The sequence below is a fragment of the Meriones unguiculatus genome, chromosome 1 (assembly GCF_030254825.1).
Source record: "Meriones unguiculatus strain TT.TT164.6M chromosome 1, Bangor_MerUng_6.1, whole genome shotgun sequence".
NCBI classification, from domain to species: domain Eukaryota; kingdom Metazoa; phylum Chordata; class Mammalia; order Rodentia; family Muridae; genus Meriones; species Meriones unguiculatus.
Window position 1 is genome coordinate 183,057,114 of NC_083349.1, and position 21,975 is coordinate 183,079,088.

The 21,975-nt window shown below is 44.1% G+C and overlaps 1 protein-coding gene across 6 annotated transcripts in view; it reads left to right on the forward strand.

Moving 5' to 3' along the window:
• The first annotated feature begins 16,819 nt into the window (after positions 1-16,819).
• Positions 16,820-21,975, forward strand: part of Cadm1 (cell adhesion molecule 1) — a 322,638-nt gene continuing 317,482 nt past the window's right edge. For 4 of the 6 annotated variants that reach the window (XM_060373190.1, XM_060373199.1, XM_060373202.1 and 1 more), the window contains exon 1: positions 16,821-16,988. In XM_060373190.1, coding sequence (XP_060229173.1) covers positions 16,856-16,988 — 133 coding nt within the window. In that variant the 5' untranslated portion in view covers positions 16,821-16,855. Of the gene's footprint in view, positions 16,989-21,975 lie in introns of all 6 variants that reach the window. The other 2 variants (XM_060373186.1, XM_060373195.1) reach the window with 1 other exon arrangement.

Consider the following 21,975-nt stretch of genomic DNA (forward strand, 5'->3'; position numbering starts at 1 on the left):
ATTTACCAGATGTCAGCATGCAAAGAACTTTTCTGTGTCATTTGCAAGACCCCTTACCACATTACCATGAAGAATTCACCCTTATTTCCAATGCCAAAAATAAGAAAATGAGCCTTAGAGATATTAAAACAAATTATTCCAAGTAATAAAACTAGCAGTTGGATGGTTACTTATTTCAAATAAGTTCTGTCTAATCTTGGAGCCCACTGTCTTAGACTGGTACTTCATAGGGCAGTGATGAGCTGAGAGAGTGGTATAACTGAACACACTTCGGACAACCACATACTCACATGTACTCTATCCATGTGTAATGTGTATATATGTGATATATATCTTCCATTTAACACTTACACATGCAATCCAGATTCAATAAACATTATTTCATTCTGAAATAGGTACAGCAATCTGTTTGTTGATACCTAAGCTATCAACATTATACCTTGAAAACATGAAACCCAGGATATACCCAGGATAGCAGTATTTGCATCACAGGGGAACTGATGAGATTTACAAATGCAAATTACAGAGCTCCACCTCAGAGGGCTGAGCCAGAAGCACCAGGGTGGTGCCCAGTAATTAGTTTTGGCAAGTCTTCTGGGTGTTTGTGATGCATGTTTGAGCTTGAAAGCCTCAGAGCATGCTTGAGCTAACATGGTAGAAGTCTCGTTCTTAGCCAGTGACTAAGGTGCTAACTACAATACATTCAGCCACCAAGTTCAGCCTTGTCTGGTGGGGACAGAGAGGGAAGGAGGGGAGTTTCTCTTCTTGATGGTTATTTTGCATTCCAGCAAGTGGTTTTGACTCTCAGTGACCATAAAAAAGAAATTATACATGCCGTGCACCAGTGGGCAAGAGAAACTGAGTATCACAGTGAAAGCTAAAGACTTCACAGAGAAACAGCCCTGGAAACGTAATTGTAAGCTAGTGGATTCCTTCCTTCCTTCCTTCCTTCCTTCCTTCCTTCCTTCCTTCCTTCCTTTCTTTCTTTCTTTCTTCCCTTCTTTCTTTCTTTTTCTGTTATGATGCACATAATAAGATCCTGGGCAGGTTACCCAGTGCTTCTAGAAAAAGTGGTAGAAAAAAAATTGGAGACATGTCATCACACCTGCAGGTTTGAAGAACTATTATAGAGATCTACTTTAAAGAAAGGGGTGAGAGAGAGAGAGAGAGAGAGAGAAAGAAAGAAAGAAAGAAAGAAAGGAGAGTGTTTACTATATAGTTGACATTTAACACCGACATTGGAGTTAGTCCAAGTTCCTAACTGATTTCTAGCAGGATCCACCACTTATTAATGGTTACCTTGAGTAAATTATTTATTATTTCCAACCCACAGTTTCCTTGTCTGAGAAAGATGGACAAGAACACTACCTTCCGATTACAGAGAATATTAGATTTGAAATGACACCTAGTTTCAACCCTGTCGTAAAATGCTCAATGAATGCTAGTTATTATCAATAGGCACGCTGGAAAAACTGATAACATTTCCTTAAATGAATAAAGCAAATTTGAAAAAGTGAATTTTCACTCAAGTCATCAGAGAGAGAAAGATGGTATCTAACAGGAGTTTCTTTGCAGGTTTAGTAAAGGCTGATTATGGACATCTTCTGTGCAAAAACACATGTTTTTAATAGTATTTTCTCCCTTCCTCATGGCTTGGTGAGCATGGAATCTTCTCCCTCAACCATTCATAGAATTCTAACTCCTTGCTTTATTGTCCTTTTTGGCCTCTTCAGTTCCGTTTCCTTTGGAAAATCTTCCTTCTTCTTGTTTTTATCTTGCCTCCATTCTCTGATCCCCAGCGTTGGTTGTTTTCAATCATTCAGTCTCTTGAGGTTTTTAAAAATAGTCTTTGGGATGCTGTTAGTGGCATCTAAGCATCTCTGCTTCAGTGAAGCCATCCTCTGGAAGGCTGTTTCTACAGGAAAAGCCCAGCTGTCTTTTGTTCCCCTGGCTTTACAGTTGCCCCTTCCATGCAGTTCCCGAGGTTCACTCCTTTGTCGCTGATTTCAGCCTTATTACAACACAAAACTAAGTGCATTACCTTAAGTACTGTGGGTGCTTAGTGAAGGTGTGAGGCTTGAAAATATCAAGTAGGTGAAGGCGGTCACAGGGCACATGCTTTTAATCCTGGTGCTTGGGTGGCAGAGGCAGGCCGGATCTCTGAGTTTGAGACCAGACTGCTCTAAAGAGCAAGTTCCAGGGCAGCCAGGGTTACACGGAGAAACCCTGTCTCAAACAAACAAACAAAGGTGTTTATATTTTAATAGAAAATAAAGAATAAGAGGGAAAGAGGTCAGTGTCTGAAATTGGGAAATAATTTAGAAAAGAGGGACTACTGAGAAGGATGAAGTAAGAAAGAGACAGACTATAGTCCATCCTGCTCCTTTCTGATGCCACAGTTGACCACCCAGAAAGAGAGATGCCAGCTGAGAAGATATTGCTGGTATCCCATAGACCCTGTCCCCAGATGATCCTGCTGAAGGCTGCACCACCAGGATGCAGATTAGAATGTATTATTTTGGCAGACCTCAGCATGGAATACTCCAGGGAAAAAGTGTTGCAATAGGGCACACCTCCCAGGCTGGGGAGGAGAAGGCAACAGCTCTTCAGTCTTCTGCCAGTGGTGTCTGGGCAGCTGGCATCTCCTCCTACCATGCTGTGTATTTGCCCAACTTCAAAGCCAGGGCAGCCATCAAAGCAAAGAAGGGAACACAGAGACAGGATTAACCCCCCTTCTCTACCCTAGCCCCTCTTTCCATCAGAAAACTTCCCTTGCCAAAAATGTTAACTAGCAGTGAGCACTGTATTAACATCTGCATGTTGACAGCAGTGGCCAGGAAGAATTTCACTCTGTTGCTGAGTTATAATGTCCCCATGAAAATAGGAGACAAGGCCTGTACCATGACAGTGACTCCCACAAACCAGTTCTACCTATGGGAAGTCAGGGGTGTTGAGTTGTTTGATTGTTTGTTGGTTGGTTATGATCTGAGTGTCTGTGATAGATAAGTCTTCTGAGGACCTGCTGCGCATGCAGCAGTGAAAGACAGCTATACAGGTACATGTGAACATAGTCATGTTTCACGTCAGCCAGGGTTATCATAGCCCAGTGAAAGAAGGTATTGAAAATACAGCTTGTAAATTGGGTGTGGTGATGCACGCCTTTAATCCCAGCACTTCGAGAGGCAGAGGCAGGCATATCTCTGGGAGTTCCAGGTCAGCCTGGTCTACAAAGCGAGGCCAGGACAGCCAAGTTTATACAGAGAAACCCTGTCTTGTGTAAAGAACATGGGCTTAAGAGGCAAAAGCTTTTTGTAAGTTACTCCACTTCTTACATCCCAATTTCCTAACGACAGTGACAGAAAGAATTGAATGCAACGTCTTATCCAGAAAAACTGGCTTATGGTGGATGATCAATAGACATTAATGTCTGTATTTGCTTCTTGTAGCCACTCTATCAAATCACTGCAGAGGAGCAGCTGTGCCTTGCTTCTTCCGGTCTTTCAGAGCTCCAGGCATGTCTTCATTTGTGGCTTTACTGTTTCAGAGTTCAAAGCCAGCAACTTTCAATCTCTTTTCTATTTTCATATTCGCTTTTCCTCTGTGTGTATGTTAAATCTCCTCCCACACAGGGAGATAATTGTGATTATGTTTAAGGCCCACCTGGGTAATCTTTCCATTGAAAGATCCTTACTTTAATCACATTTGCACACACTTCTTTGCCATGTAAAGCAATATTCACAGGTTCTAGAGTTGGGTCCTGAATATCAACGCTTGCGTATGTGGAACGGTGAGCACATGTATATGGTATGTGTGCATGTGTGTTGTGTGTGTACATGAGGGTGTTTGCATGTTGTGTGTGGTATGTGTGTGTGTGTGTGAATATGCATGTGCACGCATGTGTGTTGGGGCAATTCACGCTATCAGTGTCCTTTGGAGAGAGGATAGGAAGGTACTTTTCACAGGAATACAAATCATATGCAAACGTAACACTGAGTTTTTAGATTATTATTTTTTTTTCCAAGCTAACAACTAAGAATTTGAAGGCAGCAACATAAATAAGCGTATGTTTTGGATATAGCAATGTGGTTATTTTCTGAAACTTGGTTATATTTATAGTGAATTGGTTTGTATAAGAGCTTTTGATTTTATTACTTTAAAGGATTTAAGCTGGCTGGACATAATTATGTCTTTAATATAAGAAATCATTTACCAGATTTTAATATATTTGCATAGCTCCACATACCAGCCGCTTTTCATATGTAGGCTTCAGCTGTTAGTTAACATTTTTTTTTAACTTGTCTTTAACTGGATTCTATATATATATATTTAAAATAAGAGATCACATCTTGTATAGCTTTTCTCTTTCTCTGTGCCTACTGTAGTATATTGGTCAATAAATATTTGCTTGACTGATTAATTTTAAAATGCCCAAGAAAGCAATTCAGGGGAAGATGAAGTTGGGCTGTTCAGCATCTGAGAGTCACACAGAGAGATATTAGGAGAAATATCTGAAACCTTGGGGGAAATGTGGAAGCTTTCCTCTCTTATCCCACACTTCTCAGTTCTGATTAAAGTGTGTGTACCTTTGTCAAAATGCATTTCAGATTGACCAAGGAAAATAGTAATATAGTATTTGAATACAGATCCGATCTCTTTTTCCTTTATCTACTGAAGTAGTAGGACAATTTGGATCCCCTCAGCAAAATTTCAAATAATATCGCTTTAACCTTGTTTAGGATCAAAATAAGCTGATTTCAATTTTTATTTTTTGCTAGAAATGAAAAGGCCTTTTATATGATATGCCTATCAGTGAAGAAATAAAAGGAAATGCTTCTGAAATGAACAGATTGTGTATTTAAGGAGAGCAAGCCCATTTCCAGGCTCAGAACTCTGTACTCATTTCTTCTCTTTCCTTTTGTTTTTAATTCCCCCAGTAAACACATTTAATAATCAACAGAATGAGCAACAAACCTCAGCAAAATGATAATTCCTTCAGGAGCATAGAATTTAACTGAAACGCGAAGTGTTTTAAAATATATATTATTGCAGTGGTTCAGAGACTTTAAAAAGATCTCCTAAGAAAACCAGAAATCCAGAGTCCATTGATGGTATATGTATGTGGTCGGGGGAGAAGAAGGGAGCTGTGGTAGCAGTCTGGCTACTGTGGATTCTGGGTTGTTCTTTGGATGCCCAGTCAGTGATTCTGACTTTCTGTAGTTATGAAAAACTATTTATTTTTAAGTGTGTACAAGAGTATGTGTGTGTGTGTGTGTGTGTTGGAAGTATGTGCACATGAGTGTAGGTAAGTGTGGAGGTCAGAAGAGGGCATCGGATTTCTTTGAGCTGGAGTTTCAAGTAGTTGTAAACTGCCCGCCATGATTGCCACAACTGAGCTTTAGGCCTTCTGAGAGAGCAGCTTTTCCCGACTAAGCCATCTCCCCATCTCTACTCTCATTGTTTTTAAGGGAGTGTTAGGGCACAAGGTTGCCAAGCTACCCTTGAGTTTGTGTCTTTCCAGGAAAAAAAGTAACTTTATGTGTTGTATATTCATGTGTGTGTTTATTTACACTTTTTATAATAGGGAAGGAAGCTTTTGAAAATGGTAAGAATATGGAATCAGTCATGGTAGCCTGATTTGGTGAGGAGGATTTGAGCCTGCGTATGAGAAACAGAAGCTGGCTGGCAGTACCCGGGTAATCAAGGTGATTTGTGCAGGATGTTGCTGTTAGCTGCAGAACCGCCTGTCCTCTGAAGGGTGTGTCTCTTTTCTCGTTTATTCAGAATAGATAAAGCAGTGAGGATCTGAAAAGCAGAGGAGGAGCGTGAGCTTTAGCCCCTCCCCCACTTTTGTATGAAGAACAGCGTCTAAACTTCAGTGCTTTTTAGAGTAATTATAGTGAGGGGGGAAAGGCATCTGTATGACTCAGCAAATTAATTTTGAGCAGTTGATAAAAACGGCCAAGTTCCTTGGAATTGGCTTTAAAAGTCACACTCCGTGGTGACCCAAGGAATTGACTGAGGAAGGACTAGTCTGTTTGTTTGTTTATTTATTTATTTATTTATTTATTTATTTATTTATTCCAAATACCCTTTCCTCATTGGCTTAGAAAGATGGTGGTTCTCTATAAAGCACTGACAGTTGGTAAAGGAATCAGATAACGAAGAAGTGATACCATTAAAATCCTGCACCTTCAGGTCCTAAATAGGATTTCTCTCAAATCAAAAGACATTGTTTTTATGTGTGCATTTGATGGGGGAAAGGAAAAATAAGGACGGGGAGGGGGGCTTTTATATTTTTCCTTTTTCATCTTCATAACAAAACACATTGAATAAAAGGCTCTGGATGAGCCACAATGCAAACCCAGAGGGTGGAAGAGATAATTTTGTAAATTGTAAATCAGAAATTCTATTTGCGGTAGATGCCAAACACATGTAATTTTGCAGCCTAACATTGTTTCACTGACTATAAGTGTGATGGATGCCTTGTAAGTTTGAGATGAGGGGACAGAGCCATTTAAATATCTCGGATTATGTTTCTGGGTTCTCAGCATCATACATTTTAGCCTCTTTGGAAGTTCATTTAGGATAGGGATACTGCCCTGTTGTCATTGACTGGAGATGGAGACTTGGACAAATGATCTGGGAACCCCTTTCAGGCTTGTTTCAAAATCAAACAGATATGGAAACAGAAATGAGTTACTGTCATCTCCTGTTAAAATGAGGGTGCTTTACAAAGCACCTCCGTAGGAGACTATGATACAGGCACGTTGCCACCTTGGCATTGTTGTTTCCAACCTTAAACTGACATCTGGAGAATCTTCCCCACCTTCGCATTAACAAGCAGCATGCATCAGCCATGATGACCATGTGGAATGGAGAAGCCAGACAGTTGACTCTAGTGGGAGGCTTTGAGTGGATGACATAGAGTAGGATCAATCCAAAGTCCCATGGAGTACCTCTCCAGGAAGAACAGTTAGCTCTGAGGTCCCGATCCTCATTTTTCTTTCTCCTTCTAGTGCTGTAAGCAGAGGCTGTGTACTTTCCCCACTGGCAGTGCTATTTCCAGGCCAAAACGGACGCAGACAAGAGGAACACTTCAGATGAAAGATAAATAACAATTACTAGAAATCATAAGGGCTTTTTTTTTTTTGTAATTGAAGTCACGAACTGTACTAATTGCCTCTGAAACTATATGCGATTTACTGCATTTTATTAACTGACTGTAGGAGAGTTTGCCCCTTCTGTGTATTGGCATCTCCTAGATATATTGAGATTTTTGCATAAATGTGTTATTCATCGTGGACCAAGCCACATAAATAAAATATATAGAGAAATATTAGCACTGTAACGAAAGTCTTAGAAAAATCGCTTAGCAAGTTACAATGCTATCAGAGAACACGAAAGACTAAAATTAAACCTTGCTTTTCTTCAAAACGCGATGCTTTAAACAAACTGCCTTCCAGTTCTTCACAGTCTGGGGACAGGTAGGAGAAGATATGCTAAGTACATCTTAGGGATCCTCCTGGCTGAGAGGAAGGCATCCTTGGAGAGTAGAAATCACTTTTAAAACAGGCGGGGGTTGGGTTGAGTTGGGGATGACTCCTTTAAAGCTGCAAAAATATAAGATGATTATTCCTCCTCTGGAACCCTTTTGACAAAACCCTGCAATTTCAAAGAGTTAGGGGAGATTTACTAAGACTCTAACCCCAGTGAGAGTTGTGCTGGGAAAACTATACACAGCATCTTTGAAACTTAGGTTTTGCTGTCTGTTATTAGTCAGCCAAAGGTTTGGGGTTTTTAAAGTATTAAGTGTTTATTTATTTATTGTTTGTGTGGTGCATGTTATGCTTTTGGGCATGTCAGCCATGAAGACTCAGGTCGTCAGGCTTTTACTCTGCTGAGTCACTTCACCAGACAGAAGTTCAAGAAGTCACAAATATGGGCACTTTGGTGCAAAAATCCACATCTCTAAATCTCTGACTGATCAGGCAGGGAACATAAGAAGGAAGAAGCACAAGTGGAATGGCTAACTGAAAATGCAGTTGAGAAACGTGAGTGCCATTTGACACTGTAAGGACAAATACAGGGCCACCCAAGACAGCAAAAGGATGGGTTTTCTAGGGCATTCTTTTACAAACTTTTCCTGTTTGAAACTTCAAGATAGATCACCAAGAGAATTTCTATTCAGAACATGTCCTGTTTACAACCCACATTACAAAGAGTTATATTACCATTGTCATCTTTGAGCAGTACAGGGGATACCATCTCATATTCATAGTGTGGCCAGTTTATATTGCAGCTTTATGAAAATCTATAGATATCAGTGTCTGCTTTTAATGGATCTTGCTGAAATCCCATTGCCTGGGAAGTTATGCCGTATGGAATTATCACAGTGCTTCATCTGACAATTATGATATCATATCAGGAAAATATGACTTCTAAAGTGTGGGAGAAAACTTTCTTAGTACCATAACTATATTTTTTTAACTTTGGAAATAAAAATCAAGGCCTATATGTGATAATTAGCTGAGTTACCTCAGTTCCAACAATCCCTCTCTCTCACCCAAGGCTGTCCATCAGTGCTAATGAGATTGAATGTCAGATTGTAAACTCTAAAGCTCTTTTTCCATATTAGAAAACCTCCAGCAAGCCACATCTTCCTTCTCTGCTGACAAATAAGAGAATTCTTTGCTTGCTCAGACTCTAATCAAACTGTTTACATGGATGTGAGGTTGGCCACATGCTGGACATCACCCTAACAGCCTTTATCTCTAATGTAAACATGCAATAACCTTTGACCTTGTAGTGAGAAGCGTGGGTAGCCTCTCTTTTTAATTTGCCTCCCTTGCTTTTCATTCTTTCTTTACCCCACGTCCTTCAGTCTCAAGGTCTGTCCTAAATAAACTGTTTGTCAATAGCAGTTCTTTTGATTTATTTTTTTTAGAGTCCTCTGTCTTAGGGTTTCTATTTTTGCGAAAAACAGGTGGCCAAAAAAGCCAATCGGGGAAGAAAGAGTTTATTTGGCTTACACTGCCATATTGATGTTCATCATAGAAGGAAGTCAGAGCAGCAACTAAAGCAGGACAGGAATCTGGAGGCAGGAGCAACTCAAGCAGGACAGGAATCTGGAGGCAGGAGCTGAGGCAGAGGCCATGGAGAGGTACTGCTTACTGGCTTGCTCCTATGGGTTACTCAGACTTTTTTTTTAATAGAACCCAGGATCACCAGCCCAGGAATGGCACCATTCACAATGAGCTAGACCCTCCCCATCAATCACTAATTAATAAGATGATTTACTGCTGAGGAGGCATTGTCTTAACTGAGGTTCCCACCTTTTAGACAATTCTAGCTTGTGTCAGGTTGGCGTAAGACTAGCCAGCACATCATCTAATGCACCTTTTCTACCCTAGTTCCCCACCCCATCCGTCCCCATAGCTTCAGTCTCTACCCTTGGTTCCATCTCAACAGCTGCCCTGCATTCCAGACCATCATCTCAGCTGTCCTATGGCCTGACTGAATAGTTCCTATTTCAAAGCCAACATATCCAAAAGTAAAACCATCCTCTTCTTTCCAGTGTTCATACCCTAAACAAATAGTGAAACTTCAAAACAAGCCTGTTTTTCTGAGTTCCTGTCTCCAGTAATTGTCATCAATACCACAGTTCAATTCTAGAAGGCATTCATTCCACCAGCGTAATCTTCTTTGAATATAGATCTGGTCATTCAGTTCAATTAGTTGAGTGAATTCCCATCACATATAATAAAATATAAAAGCATCTTAGCTTGTCATCTATGATGTTGTTTCATCCATGTATATATATATATATATGTGTGTGTGTATATATATGTGTGTGTATATATGTATGTATATACACATATATGTATGTATAGATATGTGTGTGTGTGTTTCCAGTTTCTTCTCTTGATTCTTGTTTTCTGTCAAGCTATATTCTAGCCATTCTATTTGTATGTGAGTACAGATGCCCAGGGATAGTTATTTCATTTGTAATTTTCTAAATAGATACCGTGTTCTCTAAGGCTTCTAAAACTTGTAAAGAACCCCTGTCTTTAACCAGGCCTTCCTTTTACTCCAAGATATTTCAGTCCATTGTGTGGTGTCATAACTTTTTTTTTATCTGACACTTAAAATATTTTTTTATTAATTACACTTTATTCACTTTGTATCCCCCCATAAGTCCCTCCCTCCTCCCCTCCAGATCTCACCCTCCCTCCCCCTTCTTCACGCATGCCCCTCCCTAAGTCCACTGATAGAGGAGGTCCTCCTCTCCTTCTGATCTTAGACTATCAGATCTCAACAGGAGTGGCTGCATTGTCATCTTCTGTGGCCTGGTAAGGCTGCTCCTCCCTCAGGGGGAGGAGATCAAAGAGCAGGCCAATCAGATTATGTCAGAGGCAGTCCCTCTTCCCATTACTATGTAACCCACTTGGACACTAAACTGCCATGGGCTACATCTGTGCAGGAGTTCTAGGTTATCTCCATGCATGGTACTTGGTTGGAGTATGAGTCTCTGTGAAGATCCCTGTGTTCAAATTTTCTGGTTCTGTTGCTCTCCTTGTGGAGTTCCTGTCCTCTCCAGATCTTACTATTTCCCACTTCTTACATAAGATTCCATGCACACTGCCCAACAGTTGGCCATAAGTCTCAGCATCTGCTTTGATAGTCTGCAGGGCAGAGCCTTTCAGAAGCCCTCTGTGGCAGGTTCCTAGGTTGTTTCCTGTTTTCTTCTTCTTCTGATGTCCTTCCTCTTTGCCTTTTGGGATGGGGATTGAGCATTTTAGTCAGGGTCCTCTCTCTTGATTAGTTTCCTTAGATGTATAGATTTTAGTAGGTTTATCCTACATTACATGTCTATATGAGTGAGTATATACTGTGTGTGTCTTTCTGCTTCTGGGACAGCTCACTCAGGATGATCATAACTTTTAAGACTTAGCAAAAGAGACTTCTCCTGCAAGAATATTCTGTTGATAAGCAGGCATTCTTTCCTGGTCCCTAAATATGTAAAGGTTTTTCTTTTCTGTCTCAGTGGAGCTGAGTATCTAAATCATAAAAATATATGTTTAATAATTGTGTATCTGTTTTCCCTACTGAACTGTGAGAGTACATACATCCTCTCGTTAACTTGTATTTCCCAAATATAACTGACTTTCACAGAGACACCCTGAATTTTCCTCCTCTGTTGGATGGCATTTGGATCTAACACTGATACCTGGGTATTTGCCCACAGATTTGACTGGAACAAACTATGACTTGAATGCCAGTGGTATATTTCACTTCTATGAGAACCGAGGCTGTTCCTCGACCCATTTATGTGTAGTGTTTTACAACCTACTTCATTACTAACTTTTTTTCTTGCCAGCTGGAATTCAACTCATGATATTCAAGAGATTATTGTCAACTTTGGTTCTAGAAGTATAAACTTTTGTGTAAAGCATTAAATTACTCATTTAGGAATATAGATTTAGTTGGCTTTGGGTTTCATAAAGACTCGTAGACTGATCCTCATGGAAATGAGCTGTTTAGTGCTTAGTCTTGAGCTGTTTAGTGCTTAGTCTTAATTTAAGACTAAGTAATGCTGTCTACTAGGAAGGGCCAAGGGTTTATCTCATCCATTTGCTACTTACTTACATTCATCTGTCAAATACTTTTCCATAAGGATCTGGCATTAAGGACACTTTAATAAGTCTTTGATAAGGCTCCAGACTGTTCTAGTGCACCTGGGCTGCTATGACAAAATGCTAGAGGTCAGGTGGCTTAGGCCAATACTTCTAACCATTCTAAATGGTTTCTGCTTGTGCTTCCTACTTGCCCAGGACATTTGTATGCAACCCATGGTATAGAAATATATAAAACATGTAAATAAATAAAACATTTATGGATAAAAACATAAATAAAAGTTTAAAAAATTATAAAGTGGTCTCCATATGGTGTTACCATTTAGTAAAGATGGGTGTGCTTTTTTTTAACATAAAAGCTTGGACTTTAGCTGAACATTCGATACTGGGGACACAGACTTTGATACTTTTCAGAGGTGAATGATAGTGTCAGGTTATAACTGTCAAAACTGAGAATGCTGCTTTTGTAAAACGTATGTAGTATTAAATGGCAGAAGCATGTCTAGGGCTATTTCATAAACTTTTAGAAATTCTGTCCCAAGCCCAAGACAAAGTTATCTGAATAATTTTAAAATAAAGTTTAAGGGCTAGAGAGATGGCTCGGCAGTGAAGAGCACTGAGGACCCAGGTTCAATTCCCAGCATCCACATGGCAGCTCACAACTCTCTGTAATATCAAGATCTGACACCCTCACACAGACATGCATGCAGGCAAAACACCAATGTACATAAAGTAAAAATAAATTATTAAACAAAAATTAAGTCATCAGTTCAAATAGTAAAAGTAAACACTCTAACACAAAATAATACAAAGGTGTGCTAATTCGAGACATGCTAAGAAATGACTGTGGAAAAATATAAAAAGTCTTTGTTTCTCATACTTAAACCGTTTTGTTTAGTAAGAGCAGAAAAGAAATGTGTTGCAGCTCCTAGCCTCTGGAGGTTTCAGACTTGAGCTCAGGTGATCCTGGAAGTATCTGTTGGCATTGTATGGTGTGACGGCATGCACGATGCAAAATGTACACGTGTATCAGAGCCAAGGCTGCGGTGACGTCACACAGGGCAGAAGTCCTAAGAGCTGTCAGAAACATTCTAAATCCATCACACGTTAGATTTTTAGTTACTTTTTGATTGTTGCCTGTTAGGGAAACTCCCTGTTACCAGTTTTTAAAATGACCTCCACATTAATCCACAAGCCATGATTTAAGACCGCAGGGCCTGAACAACAAAAAATTATTTTCCTTCAGTTCTTAAAGTCTAGACCAGTGGTTCTCAAACTTTCCTAACGCTGCAGCCCTTTAATATAATTTGTCAGGTTGCAGTGACCTCCAACTGTAAAACTATTGTCACCACTACTTCATAACTTTAATTTTTGTACTATAATGCAGTGTAATGTAAATATCTACCTTTTCTGATGGTCTTAGGCAACTCCTGTGAAAAGGTCATTTGTTCCCCTCCAGTGTGTTACTACCCACAGGTTGAGAACCATTGGTCTAGAGGCTTGCAGTCCAAATCATGATGTTAATGTGAGCATCACTGTTAGTGTGCCCTATTTCCTTTTCGCACACTCACAAAACTCTACTGTCTCTCTTTTCTTACAAGGTCTTTAATATCATCATGGAGGCCACAGTCTCATGGTCTCATCTAAACTTAATTACCTCTCAAAGTTCCCACCACCAAATAGTATTACATTGGGACTTAGAGTTTCATTATAGGAAGTGTGTGTGTGTGTGTGTGTGTGTGTGTGTGTGGTGTGTTAGGTATCACAGCATAGATTAAAACACTTTTCTATGACTATTTAAGCAATCCAGTAGCTGGGCAAATGCTGACTCCAACTGCTGTTTTCCTTTTCTTAATAATTTGTCTGAGTTGTTCTTATACATGGGTATTAAAATAATTAGCATTTTCAGAGGCAAGATGTTACTAGTTGCCATTAATTATCTCTGATATATATCTACAAACATGAATCCCCTTTAATGCTTATTTTTATATATGTTTATCCACATTTCTCAACTGTTTTGTTGAAGGCAAACAATATTAGTTTGCTTTCTCCCTCTTTCTCTCTCTCCCCTCCCCTCCCCTTCCTTCCCTCCCGCCCTCTTTTTTTTCCTCCCTCCCTCCTCTCCATCTCTGATTTCTCATTAAAAAGAAAGAGAGAGACAAGAATTTTGGTGCTCCTGGCAATTTTGTTCTGACACAAGTTGCGCCCAGATTGTAACTGATAAGTATTTCAGTTCTTTCTTGAAAAAAATTAAATTCACAAAACAATTGATTATCAGTTATAAATGGCAAAAACACCATCTGGTTTTTAAAATTGGTTAAATTCCGTGTAGCAAGGGGGAAAATGTTGGAAGTTGTTTTTGGCGATGAGTTCTAGTCCACGGAGCAGAAAATGACGCGCTTTACTATGAGAAAGCCAGGGTAGTCATAACTTGTACTCAGCGGCTGTGGGAATTCAATGCGTTCCTCGCATGTTCCATATGTTAAATCGCTTGGCGACATCTTCGGTGTGAAAGAGCTGGGGTGGGGGTGGGGGTGGGGAGGAGTGTGGCTAGAGCAGAGAGCAACAACCACTTGCTTCATCCGGAATTCTCACCTCTGTTTCCAGGCAGACCGGGTTGGTAGGTGTATCAGGCCTCAGTTTCCCTACCTAGTAAAAGTGGACGTGCCAAGTTCCTTAAACCGTACACGGCAGGTGGCATTTCTGCGGCAATCTTTAGAGTTGTTTGCATTTTACCAGTGAGGTAAGTAGCACAGCACTGGCATTTCCTATAGAAATGTCCCATGTTGTTCTTTGCCAACTGGAAATTTGAGTAGGTGTTCATTTGATGTGCCAAGAGAATGAAGGGAGAGGAAAACATTCCACCTCTTCCAGTGTCCCCATACTGTGTTCTGAGAGTGGGAGGACTGGGGCCTGGCTACATTCTCCTGGAGCCTCAGCCTCACGAGGAACGCTTTTCCTGAGGAGTCTGCTGCAATCCTGTTATTTTCAAAAATGTTTCTGGGCTGCTGGCATATTTTCACCTTATGTTAAAAATACAGCTCTCCTTTGCTTATTATTCATGCGTTATGATGTGAAATTTATTCCTTCACTTAACACATATTTGTTGAGGCACAGTGCAGCACAGTAGTTAGTTGCGAGGGTTCTGTCTGCAATTTAGAAATCGTGATTCTGTTTTTTAAATGCTGGTGTTTACAATTTCTAACCACGTTGGATTAAAAAAATGGGGGAAATAATAGTATCTACTTTGAAGGTTGTTTCGATGATTTAAAAAAATGCACAAAAATTCCTTGATAAGAACTCAAGGACACAAGAGTTGCAACAATATAAAGAATAGGGAATACTCTCCTCCGCCAGGCTCTGTGCTGTTGTGGCTCGTATGTGGGATCTGACTTTTCGGTATACATTTCATTGTCGGCATAGACAGCCTCTAGTCTTTTTGTCCTGATTTTGGTAGAAATCAGCCATGTATCAGGTCTGATCTAGGTAGCCTCACTTCTAGATTTTGCAGACTGGGCATGATTCTGGTGGGCACGTGGTGTTGGTCTTCTGCCTCATGTACTGTGATTTGCCCACTGGAGCTTTCTCCACGTCTGGAGGACTGCCTGCAGTTCGTGCACTGGGGCCTGTAATTACAGAGCAGAAGATCCAGGGATGTGGAGACAGGGCAGTTTCGAAAATTAGTTTATGCATAATGGATAATATGAGGCTGCTTTAATGTGTAACTCATTTGATGGGTTGGCCGATCTTAGCTTCCTTTTTGATATTTATTTATTTTTTTAATTTATTTGCAACACGAGGACAGAGGGCTTGGTACATACTGTTCTTCTAGACTATAGTTCGGATTCAGCAATTTACATTCAGTAATCTCTTGGTCATTTAGCCACAGATAATTTGTCATGGTTTGTTTTAGCTGTTGTGATATTGATATTTATTATGCAAATTGTATTTCCTACATCTTATTGTTCTGCATTCTATGAATACTTAAATTATTATAAACCTTTACACTTAATACGGCTCGTCCTTCAATTTGATGCTTGAGCAACAGAGGGTCAGAGCGCACACGGTCTTCTAGAGGGGAAGAAAATAAGTAATTAAAAGGCAGACAAACAAGAGAGCCGGCTGCCTGGTTGAAAAGAAAGCAAAGATAATTTCGGGGAGGGAGAGAGTGTCCAGAGATGCATGCGAGTCGCTTCAGCGGGAGAACCTCTCCGAGATGCAACTAAAGCCGAGAGCACCTGTTGGTCTCTGGATGCCTTAGAAAGGACTGGGAGCAAGGCAGATGAGAGAACTGATTTGAACACTGGAGGAGGAACCCGGCTGACTCTCCCAATCATTGCCACACTCACTTCCCTACATTCACTTCCCCACAAACCTGACCCGTGGATTTTTTTGTTTCTGTGTGCGTACAATCTTAAATACATAATTTTACTCGCGCGCTGTACTCTATTAAACACGGGGAGGACACTTCCCGCAAGCTGGGGAGCCTGAGCAGACCCTCCTGACTTACCTTTCCCTACTTGAAAAGAAATCCCAGAACCGACTCCACTGCTTCAGTCTCCCAACTATCCCCCAGTCTGCCGCTAGGTTGTTGAGCGGGCTCTCCTGCTCCGCCGGACGTACAAAGCACGCATGCATTTCTACCAGATTGTTTTGTCAATCCGGGAACCTGCATTCGCACTCTCTGCTCCCCGGGTTTCCTAAAGATCTTACTCCTTTGTGCAAGGTGAGGGAAGGGAATTTGGCAACACGTGACTTCCACAGGCCGAGGCACACGCAGTTCCCGGGCCCAGGAGCCTCGCGGTGAGACTCTCGAGGCGTGAGTCCGCCGCGGCGAGTACCGTAAATGTTCCTAATAAAGGTGCACAAAAACTAGACCGGCCTCCTGACGCCGCGGCCCCTTCCCCGGCCTCCACGCCAGAAGCCCGGGCAGTACACTTTTTCCTCCCTCGGGAAGAGCGAAGCCGAATTTTAACGTAAACATATTTGCATAGGCCCCTCCCCTAGGCCCCGCCCCCAGGTGGCGCGGGCGCGCGGCCGAACGCTAGCGCCAGGGGGCGGGGTGGGGGAGGGGGCGAGTCCTCCGAGAGCCGGGTTGGGCTTGCGACGCCACGATTGGTGGCTCCCTACTCCGCCTTTAGCGCATCTCATTAGCATATCATTAGCTGTCCGCTCGGGCTCCCGAGGCAGCCACCGCCGCCAGTCTGAGGCAGGTGCCCGACATGGCGAGTGCTGTGCTGCCGAGCGGATCCCAGTGTGCGGCGGCAGCGGCTGTGGCGGCGGCGGCGGCGCCTCCCGGGCTCCGGCTCCGGCTCCTGCTGTTGCTCCTCTCGGCCGCGGCACTGATCCCCACAGGTAGGTTGTGGGCACCCGCGGATTGGTCCCCAAATCCCCCCCCACGGGCACCCCCAGGAGCCGTAGCTATGGAAGGGGGACGTTTCCATGACAACCTCCCCCCCACCTTCCTAAATCCAAAGCGGCGGGAGCGTGGCAAGGAAAGTCGGGGCTGCGAGGGAAGGGGCCGAGAGGTCGGCGCCCCTTCTCTCCTGCCCGCCGGCTGCGGATGGGCGCCCTCAGGGATGGCTGCACCCACACCTCTTCCTCCTGGCGTAGCGCGGGGTTCCGAGTGGAGTGGGCTCGGGGCCGGGGGCGAGCGCGTGGGGGAAGGGGAAGCCTCCGAGGCGCCCCGAACCTTCCGGACCCTCCGAAACTCGCTCTGCCCCTGGAACTTGCAGGTCCTCCTGTGTCCCCGGCCTTAGCCTTCGCCCCCCTCCGTTCCAGCTCGCCCCCCCCCCCCGGGTCGATTCTCCTTCCCGAAGCTCTCTCCTCGCGGGTCCCCCGGACATCACCCCCCAGGCTCGTCCTCTCCCCCGCCGGCCCGCGCTCTGCGGGTCTCCCGCCCGGGAGCTGCTCGCCTCTCGTGTTTCCCTCTGGCCGAACGCAGCCGCCCCTCGGCCCCCTCCGCTGGGCTGCGGGTCGGCTTGGCCGGAATCCAGGCGGGGAAAGTTCCCGGCTCGGGGGGCGGCCGCTCGCCGCCGCCGCCTCCGCTGCAGGACGGACGGCTCCCGGCGCCCGCGGCCGCCCCGCGCCGCCGAGGCCTCCGCCGCGAGTGGGGAGCCGGGATTTCCCGGCCGCGCGTCCTCCGGGCAGGCGGCCCGCAGGTGGCGGCGGGGGCGTCCGCGGCCTCTGCGGCCCGGCGCGCGCCCTACGGGCCTCGGGGCGCTCCCCGCGTGCCTGGCCGTCTGGAGCATCTGCCCCGGCGGCGGCTCCGCGAGCGCCTCGCCTTCCCCCGAGACGCCGAGCGCTCTGGCAGGAGCCCCGCGTGTGGCCGCTGCCCCTGTGCCCGGGCGCGTTGGCGCGGTCGGGAAAGAAGAGGGCAGTGTTTGCATTTGCTAACAAAAGGGAGCCGGGGCTCTTCCCCGCCGGAGAGGCCGGCCGCGCTGCGCCCTCCTTCCCGCCACCTCGCCGCCTTTGCCCGCCGCGCGGCGTCCCCTTGCTGCTCTGCCGCTCGCTGCTCCGCCGCTGGCGACCGGCGACCGGCGGGACCGAGCGGCACTGGGCGGAGGCGAGCAAGGCGGCTGTGTGCGAGGGGATGCGCTAGGGCTCTGTGCCCGCAGAACCCCTTCTTGGAGCTCAGAGCTGCAGGACCCGGGAGCAACAAGTGGTGGAGGACGCCGCGAGCTCAGCCCCCACCTGCGGAGCCCCCAGCCCCGGAGGATGCAGCGCTGGGCCAGCGTGCGGTTCCGCGGGCGCCTTTCTGCTTGGGTTGTGTCTTTTGTTTACACGCTAGAGGACACATAGTTATGTAAACACCGCAGGAGACACGCTGTTGGAGATGGGGATGCTTGGTAGTGCTAGCTTCGGATTTAGGGGATGCCGGGTTGGTTGATTCACACCCGCCCTCCCCCAGTACAAAATAGGCTTGTGGAGGAGCTCGGCTTGGAGAACCCATTGAGGCTGTAAGGGTGGGAGCCTGGCAGCACCTTCCATTCCAGCCTGAGAATTTTGTCTTCCTTGCTACGGTCTGTCTCCGGATGTTTATATGTTTTTCTTCTGTGAATTCTTAATTTATGAGTTACGAGATAATTAGGTTTAGCCGAAGCCTGTGTGGTTACAACTTAATTTCTGGTGATGCCACTGACTGGAAGGGTTCGATAGAGTGTTCCCGAAAGAGATCCCTCGTGCTGCATTGTAAAAAGCGCCAGTGTCAGTTAAACGTGAGCGTGAGTAAAGGCTGGGTAACTGGCGCATTACGGAGGCAACAATAGACTTGTATTGGCTGCAGAACGAAGGGTGGGGGTGGGAAGCGCTGGCCCGGGATATTGCCTTTCCACTAAAAATGGGAGCCATGCAATGCCACTAAACCAGCAGAGTAAGATTAGATTATGCCTCCCTCGTCAAGCCCCATCACTGAAGGCTTCGAGTAGTAACAACAGTACTGTATTTGTCCTATCTCTCGGTGAGAAGTTGCCTTCCCGGCGAGGGATGTGTGCTGACTTAGAAGGAACGGTCTGGAACTCAACCGTGCATGTCAAAGCTACAGGAAAATTCTGTTGCCAGTTACCATGGAAGCAGCTTCTCGCTCTTGTGTACATCCCTGTTTGTACGCAGCTTATCAGATTGTGTTCAAATTAGAAAGTAATTGGGTTTGATTTGTAGTGAGGGGATGTGATGACTTTTTAAATTTTTTTGAATGCTCTGTGTGTGTGTGTATGTGTGTGTGTGTGTGTATGTGTGTGTGTGTGTGTGTGTGTGTGTGTGTATGTATGTATGTATACACTTTTAGAGATGGTTTTGGCCAAGCCCTAGATTCCATACTGCAGGGGTCAATTTCAAGTAGACACCTAAGGACTTCTTTTCCTCGGATGCTGAGTTTATGCTTTCTCGGGGGCCTCTCTGCTTCTCAGTCCCCGTGTTAAAGAAACCTGTTGGTGCTACCTTCTAACTTCATTAGGCTTGTCTTACTCGCATCCTTGCTGAGAAAGCCAAAAGCCAAGTCCCGCTATTGTGTATTGGGTTCCTAGTTCTGTTTGCCTCTGTAACTGAAGCCATCCTCTCTATCTCCCCAACCCTCACCCCAATCCCAGAGAAAAATCTAACCCCAATCGCTCCTGGGGTGTTTGGTTGAAACAGACTTGTATGAAATGCAGTCAAAATCGGATTGCCTACGCCGTGTTATTCCCTTGTCATGTTTAAGGTGCAGGCATGCTGCTGTTTTGGACCCTGAAGGAATCTGTGTTTGATCACCCCCCTCTTACCCTTTTCAGGATTAGAGAAGATGGCTGATGGGTGGGGGATTTCTGAGGGTGGCAGTTAGTCCTGGCTTCTTGTAGCCGGTTGGGGCTTGCATACTGGGGACAGGGACTTTGCAAAAGTGACGCCCTGCTATTGTTGCCTTTCTACCGCATCAAATTGAATAGTGGAAGGAGGGACTTGCACTTGCCTGTGATAGCTTCGATAAAATATCCCTCATTAATGCCACTTTATATTTACAGTGTGTCACTGGAGACGCACAAGGCTTCATTTAGTGACTTGTGTGACGAGACAAGCTTGCATTATTTGCCTGGGACATTTTGGAGGAACAAGAGACCCATTGAGCAATCTTTTGAAATGAACAAATACGAAAAAGGGGGGAATAAAAGAGCAGGCAGTTCTTTGGAACAAAGAGCTTTATTCATATGGATGTTGTACATGCTTTATCCAGTTTTCCCCAGTGGCTTTCCTGGTGAAGGGGAGTGGGGCAGGGAAGATAACAGGCAGGGCACCCTGGCTTCCTCTCTTACTTCCTGACTTCCCATTCTTACCGGAGTTGGTCCCCTACTCACTGCCTTTCTCTCCACCCCCTTCAGAACCCCAGAACATAGCAGGCTCTCAGGTTTCAAAGGAGATTTTGAATTTTTTTTTTCCATTGTTGGCTCTTATCGGAAGACACTGCTAGGTAGCTACCTGTTGAGACTGATCCACATCGGACAATGCACGGGGTGAAGGGAAAGAGATGTCACTTTTCTATGACATGTGTCAAGACAGTGAATGTCAGAGTGGTAGGTAAGACGTCTTATAATTATCGTGTTAGCCTCACTCTGCTTTTTTTTTAAGGGTGTTGCTAAGATGAAAAGCCCGATTTTTAAAAGTTATCATTAATGGTGCTCTTGGCTTTTATTTTTAAACTTTATCCCATGCCTGGTACATTTCAGCTTCAGACATAAGAGATTAAAAAAAAATCTTCAGCCTCTATTGTTCAATTATTTTTTTTCCTCTTTAAAATTGATAGTACTACTATGAGACTCATTCTTATTGGACTTGTTTATGTGACATCTTAAAGCTAATTGGTCACATAGAATTTGTACTTCATTTTTAAATTGTGTGTGTGTGTGTGTGTGTGTGTACACTTGCGCCTGTGTGTGGTTATCAAAAGGGCCATTTTTATGTGAGGCTATTTCTTATAAGGGGCCAAACTGATTGATACTGTGGTTTGAATGGAAATTGGCCACATAGGAAGAAAATTTAAAGGAAAGAAAGCCAAAGGATTAAAATGCTGTGTATCTTTCTTTGGAAGAATGCTACTGACCATTATGCTGGGCATTTTTAACAGAAAATCCAGCGCAGAAAGGAGAGATCACACAGCGACATCTGTTGCAGAACTGAAAATTTGCTGCTTCGAGATGGAAGCAATTAGCCCCATGTAAGCACCTAATAGTATCAGAGTGTATGTATTGACACACATGAACGTGCACCGTCTGCATACACAATGCACAGAAGTTCACACACTCAGATTAAAGCACCGGAGTACTGACTGACATGCTTTAAAAAATATTAGAGATTCTCATGAATATAGAACTTTTGAAAAGGAAAGATCATCGACACCTTTTTAGGAAGTTGCGTTGTTTTCAGGTGAGGATGCTGAAGCCCAGCTGAACTGAGGCTGAGTTAGCTGTAGACCTTGGATGGGGACAGGTCCCTTGATGTCCAGCCAGCAGACCTTCTGTTCTTCCTCCTGGCGGGGATGCCCAGTCAGAGATACAGATCATGGGTGGATACCACCTTGACTAAGATTATTTTGTATTCGGAAGGCAGTGGGATTAATTGTTCGCTCTAGGTAATGAAGCCATGGATCAGAAGCAGTGACCTCTGGGAAGAGAGGACAAGCTCTTGGTGCCTTTGCCTTTGGTATTGACAAGTGATTCTGTAACCTCTGGGCTTTATTTGGCAGCCACTGCGCAGATGTCATCCAAAGTGCCTTCCTATGGGAGACTGCTGGGCTGTGTTGCTGTAAGAACTCACATAGGCGGAAGCTAGGCTTCAGGAAGCTCATGTTTTGGTTCTTAAGAATTCCGTTTGTCTT